Source organism: Malania oleifera, chromosome 8, assembly GCF_029873635.1.
Source record: "Malania oleifera isolate guangnan ecotype guangnan chromosome 8, ASM2987363v1, whole genome shotgun sequence".
NCBI classification, from domain to species: domain Eukaryota; kingdom Viridiplantae; phylum Streptophyta; class Magnoliopsida; order Santalales; family Ximeniaceae; genus Malania; species Malania oleifera.
Window position 1 is genome coordinate 3,083,521 of NC_080424.1, and position 10,033 is coordinate 3,093,553.

The following is a 10,033-nucleotide window of genomic DNA, read 5'->3' on the forward strand; positions in this document are numbered from 1 at the left end:
AATTTCCCACAAAACTATACATAAATCAACAAAGAGATAGTAAACTAGTAAAGCGGGATCATTCGCTCTATCCAGAAAATTCACACAAACCCAAATAGGCATTCAGCAAGGGACATAAAGTAACGCAAAATCAGGAAGGCTTCCCGAAATAACATAAAAACCATGCAAATTCAAATGGGCACGCACGAAGCACTTAAAACAAGCATTCACTGAAAATACTCAAAAACAAATAAAATCCCAGCAAATTTAAATATGAATAACAAACTCTAGAAGTAAAACAAATTAAACACTACCCACCATCCCCGTCAACTCCTTTGGCAGCTTCTCAATGTTCTCCACATTGCCCAGTGCATTCGCCACGGACGCAAACAATGGCTCCGTGACCATCGCCATGGTATTCTTGTTCTCGTCCAAGGCATGAACCACGTGCACGACACCTGGGTGCCTCAATCTCACCAAGCGCGCCGCATCAGCCCGAACAACGTCAAGAAATGCATCCTCCGCCACCTTGGAGAGCCCGGCTCGGGCGCGTGCCTCCGAGAGAGAGCGTTTGTCGAGGATCCAGGCGCAGACGACGGGGTACGGCGTGGCGCCACGCGCGGACTTGGCGGCATAGAGCTTCCATGCGAGGCCGGGGCCGGCGGAGCCGATCTGATCGAGGAGGTCGTAGTCCTGGAGTGCCTTCGGTCCGGTGACCTCCTGGACCGTTGTCTGCACGGTCTTCTCGATGACCGCAGCCGTCTTGGCCAAGGCCTGGGTTAGGGTTTTCATGTTCAGAGACATGGCTTCGGTTGTGCTCGATACCTCCTACCAAATCCCCTCTTTCTCTCTCTTTCTCTCTGAAATTTGAAACTCTCTCGCCTTCTACTCTCTCTCTCTCTCTCTCTCTCTCTCTCTCTCTCTCTTCCTGGAAATCAATTCAATTGGATTGACCGACCAGGAAAGAACGCTCTCTCTCCCTCTCTCTCTCTCTGCCCCAATTCATCCGCTTGCTGTTTTCCGCTGGCGGGTACATCTCTGTATTTTTATTATCTTTTATTTTACTTGGACCACACTTGGGTGCTGTTTGTTTAGTTTTTTTTTTTTAAATATTTATTCAGAGTTATATTGTATTTTTTTTCTGAATGATATCAAACAATTCACAATAATTTTAGAGACGCTATGGAAATTTGAAATGATGAGTCACAAGTCTAATCATTCGGTAATATTAATTTTGAAAAATTAGATAATGAAGTTTTTAAAAAGTAAATATGCAATGTATATATAAATAATGCAAGTTTAAAATACTATGATAAAAAATTAATTATTTTATTTAGTTATTTATATTTCAAAATTCATTTCATAAGGACAATCTTATTGTATAGAATTGAAAAATAGTAAAAATACTTTGTAAATGAAATTCATTTTTGTCTCTTTACAAATTTATGAACACTTTTATTTTAGTTATGTTTTAAAATCATATTGTCGTTTTATTTTAATAAAATGTAACTTAATAAAACAAGTAAATTAAATATTCAGATATTTTGGCAACTGGTTGCCAAAAATAAGTGAAAATTATAAAAAATAATTTTTTATATTTCTAACAAATAGCTAAAAGCCAACAACAAAAATAAAAAATTAGCAACACAAACAAATGTTGTTTTTGTAATGTGTCTTTTTCTTTACAAAAACCAAAATATAAAATGAAAAATAGAAACAAGTAGACCCTAAACAAATGGATCAATCTTTAAAAAAAAAACACTTGTTACTTTTTCATTTAGCTAACATTCCTTTAAATATTAATTTATCTTATCACCTAACTGATATTCTTGATCGAATAAATAAAGAGTTCTTCAACCCGACAATCAATATGTCACTATTGAAGAGGCTCTGTGTCGAATTAATTGCCTTGTATTTCCCAGGATGATCGTGCATAATAATGAAATCACCACTAACATATTAATTGTCTTAAGAGAAATTAGTCCACCTAAATACGACCATTTCAACTAATAATTTTAAGCCAAGCGTTAGGTTCTTAGAGTTCTGTGACCCTAACACATGGTTTTAGAGTATGATTATTGAGTTGGAGGTACAATTGATTAATTTGGATGCGATTGTATTGTTGTCACAAGGATGGTTTTGCTATGTCTCAATGATGTTGTGGTGACTTTGGACAGTTTTGATTATGTTGTTCTCGAATCTAAGATTTATGATCATTAGATCTTCGGTGGTTACTCACATGTGTCCGGGAATACTAATTGTGTTGTTCTCAAATCTAAAATTTATAATCATTAGATATTTGGTGGTTACTCGTATGTGACCAATAATATTTCGAAAAATGACTCTTTATAGGTACTAAGGGTAGGCTCTTGACATCCTTGAGGATTTTTTTTGGGCTTCCGTGAGGGATTGGAGCCCCACTAACGATCCATCTGGTAATGGGATCGCACGAGTATTCTCAATCCTGAGTTTTGGATGTACGTCCTTCTTAAGTTGTTGGCTATACAATTGGGCAGTTTCATCTAAGACTCAAGTTGTGTTGAGGGGATAAGAGTTGCCCTCAATGTTGGTGGAATGTGAGTTATTTCCCTTACCATTTCAATCCGAGTTCCATAGCGATGACCTTAGTTGGTTCAATGGTTGTCAAGCTATGAGACTTGACTACTAAGTTAGATACTTGAGTGTTTTCTTAAATAAGGTTGAGTATGACTAGGTTGGACTTGATGTAGTCTTGCTGCCACATGGGCATGACTCCTTCACACCTTGGGAGGATTTTGGTAAGGGTGATTCCTTTGACCATTGAGAACTCCACATCTGTGACAATTGGCATTAGAGCAGATCTCTCAATCTTAAAGGAAGAATGAGATGGAAACTATTGGCATTCACTCCATTGTGAGTATTCAGTATGTGACATTGAGTGGGGAAGTAGTAAGTTATCTTTGAGTAAGTTCTTATCTCGTGTGGGTAATGAAATAAAATAAAAGTTTGGTTTCATCCCCTTTTGTCATGTAACTCAGTGTGGGTAATGAAATGAAAGTTGGTCTTCAAAGAATGTCTTGCAAATATTAGCTTACTTGATGGTGTCCTATATCCTTGATAAAGGATAAGGGTTGATATATGGGGGGAAAATGAGAATACACTGTGCCTTAATGAAATAAATTTGGGATTTGTCCTATTGTAGTTAGCACTAGAGCCGGTATAGTTGCTACACTTTTCGATTTATCCTATTATGGTTGGCAGTGGAGCTGGTATGTTTGCCAGAGTTTGGGATTTGTACTATTGTGGTTGGTACTAGAGCTAGTAGAATTATCAAACTTTGGAAGTCGTCCTATTGTGGTTGGCATTGGAGATCATATGGTTTATCCATGTAGGCAATGTGGTGTCCTTATTATATAGGCAAAGGCGATACTCTTCGATCTGGTGGAAGGGGACGATCGATAGTTTGTCCAAAGGTTGCCTTTATATAACTTGAAAACTTCATACCTATAGAGAGAGATGAAATTTTTATATCCATGAGGAAAGATGAGTGATATGCACCTTGGACAAATGGTCCTTGAACTACAATTGTGGTTCTATACTAGTCACGATGGTGACATCCTTTGAGACTATATGGTGTCCTTTGGGTAAAATTTGTCCCTCTAACATGGTGCGGAAGACTCGTTGACAACCACCCCCTAGGATGCAACAGTTCTTCAATCGATGTGCACTTAACGATCAGAAGACTAGAATAGCTCCAACCAGTAACCTAGATAGATAGACCACAAAAAACATAGTAAATGAAAAATATTTAGGAACATTGACTATGATAAACACATATCTCAAAAGATGATAGGCACTAGAACAAAATGAAAGGGAAATATATACGAACACAAAAAAAGGCAGCTCGGTGCACAAAACTCCCGTGTATGCAAGGTCCAAGAAAGGGGCGAACCACAATGGGTCTAAATTTAATTAAGAATATCAATGAACAAGGAAAAATTAAAATAGTAAAAGTGAGTAGAAACTAGCCCATGCATGGGAGGTCCCTTTCTTGCAATTATGCAGACATGATTAAAATTTTTTGAATTAGGCTCCCCCGAAATGAATGCCAGAGCCTCACCTTGTGTGTGCATGAGGGAGTTTAGTGCTTGCTTGTTTACAAACCCAAATGCGAGCTCTTATATAAAAAGAGCTCTTTACTCTCCTAAACAATCAATGTGGCACAAGCTAGATAAAGGCTTTTTATATACTTTACACGAAACACCAATAATTCCCACTATTTTAAAAGACTAAGGATGTGTAGGCTACCAATTAGAATGTAATGTATCATATCTAGTGTCTTTTGAGCTATAAACCAAACCTAAGAAGATAAGTTATGACCCATAAAAATATGGTAAGACATTAAGACTCTATGAACAAAAATATTCTTATTGCAAGACATAGAAACTTACCATCTATATTACATTCTAAAGCTTAGTTGTTCAACATGGGTTGACACTAATGTCTATGTGTCTTTCCTAGGTTTTATTAGTGCTTTAATAATGTTGCCTAAGACTACAGAAGCAACCTCACTCCATGCTCATATTGGTGAAACCATCAAGTTGCACTACAATTAAGCAAACCACATATAAGAGTTATGGAATTGATCATTAAGAGCAATCTCACAAATTGCAATCTTACACTATACTCACCATAGGGATGAGCACTTATAAATTCAATAGTGTATACAAGGACAAGTTATAGACACCCCAATTTTAACCAGGTATCTTTTCTCTTCTCAGTGTGTGGCCCTCTGTTGTTTATTCCCTTACATTGCGAAAAGTCTATGGGTACCCTTTGTAACAACGTAATTTACATAAAGAGGAGTCAATATTATATTCCGAAAATTTAATGGTTCTTTTAGGTCCTTTTACATTCATGAGTCCTTTTGTGGCATGTTTACTAAGTCCTAAGTAAGGTCTGTCTATCGAGTCCTATTTTTATAGAGTCCTTCTTGTGTTGAAATTAAGTCCCTGTTATTTTAAAATTGAGTCATTGTTATTGTGAAATTAAGTCTTTAAAATAAATGTCTTCTTTTATTGAGTTAAGTCCCTTTTATTGGGTTATTGTGAGATAAAGTTGAGTCATTTTGTTACTAACTTCTTTAGGTCCCAATTATTTTAAAATTGAGTCTCTGTTGTGTTAAAATTGAGTCTCCACTATTTTAAGATTGAGTCTCTGTTATTTTGAAATCGAGTCATTCTTGTTTTAAAATTAAGTCATTTTTTAAAAAAGTTGAGGCCTTTTTGTGTTAAAATTAATTGAGTCCTTGAGTTCTTTTTGTTTTAAGTCATTTGGTTTCCTAGAATTAAGATCATCCCTTCTTTTTTTGCACCTAGGTCTCGCAATACTATTGAGTCTCCATTATTTTAAGATTGAGTCTCTGTTATTTTGAAATCGAGTCATTCTTGTTTTAAAATTAAGTCATTTTTTAAAAAAGTTGAGGCCTTTTTGTGTTAAAATTAATTAAGTCCTTGAGTCCTTTTTGTTTTAAGTCATTTGGTTTCCTAGAATTAAGATCATCCCTTCTTTTTTTTTTTGCACCTAGGTCTCGCAATGCTATTGATGAAATGAATCAAAATTCTAGCATTTATTGCATATACATATATAGGGAATACAACTACACTGTATACGAGAATACAAATACAAATACAAATATAGGGGGGTTCAAATACATAAAGCTGCACTCTAGAAAACCCTAATTCAAAATATTAGAGAGGCCGAGCCATGCCCTCACGCACAAGAATCCATGAGTACCTACACCCAAAGATAGAAGGTAGAACAAGCATGTAAATGCAAAATCAAATTTAAAGCAATCATACAATTAAGGGGAGGGATTCTGAAGATTCGGATGTATCCCCCCATATATTCAACCAGATACATAATTAAAAGAAGAATCGGCCCAAATCATAGGAATGGGGGGATTGGTTGCTGTAGGAAGTAAAGCGCGGCTAGGGTTTTGCTTAAAAGGAAACAATGAAAAGGCATGGTCGGTCCTCCTAAATTAACTGAGGCACAGCCCTATAAATTGAGGGTCTCGTGCGATTCAAAGGGGGGCCGAGTTCAATAGGAGGGAATTCAGAGAGAAACACAAAGAAACACATTAAGAGAAAAAAGAGAGCTCTGGAAAAGAGGGAGTGAGGTCATAATAGTCTTGAAGGGAAAAACCCTAGAGACACCAAACGTAGGAGTTCTCACCCTACATAAACAACACACACCTATGCCCAGTGGCACCCCAAGGCACAGCCCAATGCTCCCTGTAACCTAGAAGGCTACCAAGACAGACATGGACATAGGGAAAAGAAGATCGGAGGAGTAGAAGACCTTAGGTATATGCTTATCCTTTCATAACCTATCCTATGTACTCAGTCAAAAGTAAGACTCCTTATCCCTATGTATGCATGTACGAAGGTTCCCCCCAGGAGACAAGCAAAGCTCAACAGTGGTCTGAGACCCACTCATCCCAACAGAAATCGAATCCGTAGCCCAAACTGAAGTCTAACCCCCAAGCCTAAACTGAAACCAACCTATAGCCCAAATTGAAACCAAACCTCCAAGCCTAAAACTGAAAGCCCAATTGTCACGCCCCGAACCCGCAAGTGGGTCCCAGGTGTGAATAAAGTAACCTAACATGTCTCTGTATCAATTAAAACATATATGATACATCATACAAAGAGAGTCCAACCCCGTGGGTTGAATGGATGCCCTATATACATACATAGAAACGTCCATACTCATCAAAATACACAGCGGAATATGGTCTTTCATACATAACTAGTGTCATACCAGAGTTTATACTATACAAGCTAGGATATACATTCCCATATTACAAAACATACCCAGGTGTCTACCCAACAACCTAGATACTAAAACTCGTACCTAAAAGGTACTAGCAGTAGCTTCGACAACCTTGCTTCCAAACGCTAGGATGCTACTTACCGCTACCAGAAGGCCCTGAAAATATTGTACGTACATTCGGGGTGAGACGCCTCTTAGTAAGGAAGAAAATAGTTTATATCAGTGTGTGACATACTAGTGTCATTTTACATACTTCATAACACTATACATACGATACAGTTTGGAACAATTTGTACAGTTTCATACAATTACATACAGTTCCAATATTTTCATAAAACCATTCCAATTCATACGATACCCAAAACATACATATGGTCAGTGTCGTAACACTAGTTCGCAACTACACTTGGTCACCTCGTCTTACAGCGATTACATTGCTACATACGCAACTAAACTGCGACAATCAAGGCCCAACGGTGAATCTATTGCCTCATACGCAACTACACAAGGTCACCTAGTCTCACAGCGATCACATTACTACACATGCAACTACGAAGATCTACGACTCAGGCCCAATAGTAATTACATTGCTACATACGCAACTACACAAGGTCACCTAGTCTCACCCCGATTACATTGCCACCTGCAAAACTACGCTGCGACGACCTAGGCCCACAGTGAATCCATTGCTTCATACAATGTAGCATATAGCTCACATCACTTCGGTAACCAACCGAAATTAGACTGGTGATGTTTCACACCCTCAGATATAGAGTCGGACACTCTTGCCTATGGTAGTCAACCAATCCATGGTACAACGTACGGTAATTAGCCGCCATATAACTGTTTCGGCGTACGGTAATTAGCCGCCACTAGCCGATTTTATAAAACCTGGAATCATTTTGGAACTCACGTCCCTATACATTTCAGCGTACGGTAATTAGCCGCCACATAATTGTTTTATAAATATCTGGAACAATTTCATACATCCATACATACCACACTTATTTGATTTACAGCAAATCATATCAATTACAATTTCAAGTATACAGTTTATGCAAATATGGATTACGGTCACCTCAATAATACAATTTTAACACAACTAACAGATTTCCAAACAAAATAGAGATGATACCCGAAATCCCCAATTTTCCCGAAAACTGTAACCCAAAAATCCCGCATTTTTACCCGATAGATTTCCCTAAATAAGTAGTCAAAACATACATATGATCGTAGCCTACAGGCTTACCGATCCTGATTTCAAAAATGGACTAATATAAACACAATCCCCTTACCTTAACCCGAAATCCAACTACGAACTCTACGGTCCTCAAAACTACGAACCGAGACACCAAAACCTATAAACCACAGTACAATACATACTTACAATCTGTACTTCTACACATAAACTGAATCAGAAACAAAAATCGAGCCTTACCTCAATTTTAGCCTGAAACCCGAAAATGCTCGAAACGAGATTCTAATCCGTAGAAGTTGTAGAGAATCCTTTCACGATCCTCGTGGTAAATTTTATTTCCCGATTCTAGTAACGATCGGTGAAGAAATCTAGAGAGAAGGAGTAGGGAGAGTTTTAGAGAGAGAGAGAGAGAGAGAGAGAGAGAGAGCTTTTCCAAAACTTAGCAATGAAGCAAGCCAAAAATATCCTTATAAAGACCTTTGACCCGAGAGGCTTCGTTGACGAATTGGTGTCCTCGTTGATGAAGTCTTCAAGGATTTCATCGACGAGGCAACGATTTCGTCGACGAACCCTGATATTTAAATTTTCCTGGATCTCTATGCTTTTCCTCGTTGACGAACCTCTAAATTTCGTCGACAAGAAACCTTCTGCCTTCGTCGATGAATTATGGCATCGTCGACGAAGTCTGCAGAATTTCCTTTTTACCCCTCTTTTAAATAATTAACCCGTACAACACAAATCGAGTTCTTACACCAATCATAACTCCAAACCAATGGAGCCCCAATTTTTTTTTTTATTTGAAGCCCACATCTTTAAAACAAATCCGGCCCATGTCTCAAATTGGAGCCCCTATCTTTAAAACAAACCCAACCCATGTCTCAAAAGAAGCCCGAACCGGCCCACTTTTAAAATCGGCCAACTTAGTCTTTTTAAAACACCTGAGGCCCAAAATTTTTTTAACACCCTAGGCCTCAATTTTTAAAAGACCTTGAGGCCCAAAAGTTTTTTAAACATCCCAGGCCTCAATTTTTAAAACACTCAAGGCCCAAAATTTTTTTAAATACCCAGAGCCAAATTTTTTCAAAGCCTACGCATCTTAAAACAAAGACCTAGACTCTCCGATCCAAACAAAGCCTAGGCCTAGGTCAAGCCCACGCGTGCACAACTGAGGGCCCACAAGCCCATTTCTTAAACTATTCAAACAACCAACACACTGGGTTGATTCACCCTAGTCAACCCAAACCCAACTCACTAGGGTTCCGAGCGAGTTGACTCGCCTTTAACACCATTCGGATCATAATAGCAAACCGAACACCTAATCAGCACACAACCAGCGATTCAAACCTCTGATTAGCACACAATCACATATCCAAACCAAAATTAGCACACAACATTGAATCCAAACTCAAAATTGGAACACAACACACAAGAAATAGAAAAGGGGAAGATACTCATCTTGTGGTGCGAACCACAGCTTCAAACGAACCTTATCCCGTCACCTTGCACACCTGTAAAAAAGGAAAAACCAAAGAAAGGGCGTGAGATTGGTCAAACATAATAGAAATAGAGAGAGACGGGGTAAGGAAATAGGGAGAAACAAAGGGAGAGAGAGGTAACACAGAGGAGCGAAGGAGCCTTAGGGGTTCCCAGAATCTAGATCTGGGAGCACCAACAAAGCGTAGGAGCTTCTAGGGAACCGAGGGCTTGTGGATCAAAGGTTAGAGAGAAGGAAAGAAGATCCAAAGAGGAAGAAAAGAGGGAGAAAAGGGGATTAGGAGAGAAACAGAGTGAGAGAGAGGAGAGAGTCCAGGGAGAAAGAGTGAGAGAGAAGAAAGAGAGAGAGAAATGGAAAAAATGAGAGAAATAAAAAAATGGGGCTTCTATATTAGAGGGGTTAGGGGCCACGTGTCACATCCGGATGGTGACACATGGCACAATCCGGTCCAAGCCTTCAAGGGGCGACGTGGTCCAACAAGGACCGTCTGATTTGTGTTTTCTCTAGATGATTCAGATCATGCCACGTCACTTATCATCAATCAT

At 38.6% G+C, this 10,033-nt stretch overlaps 1 protein-coding gene across 1 annotated transcript in view; it reads right to left on the minus strand.

The window, feature by feature from the left end:
• The window catches only part of LOC131161301 (SCY1-like protein 2 A), a 47,341-nt gene extending 46,268 nt beyond the window's left edge, over positions 1-1,073 (minus strand). The window contains exon 1 of the mRNA XM_058116960.1: positions 298-1,073. Within this exon, the coding sequence (XP_057972943.1) occupies positions 298-783 (486 nt within the window). The 5' untranslated portion in view covers positions 784-1,073. The remainder of the gene's footprint in view (positions 1-297) is intronic.
• Between the last annotated feature and the right edge of the window lie 8,960 nt (positions 1,074-10,033).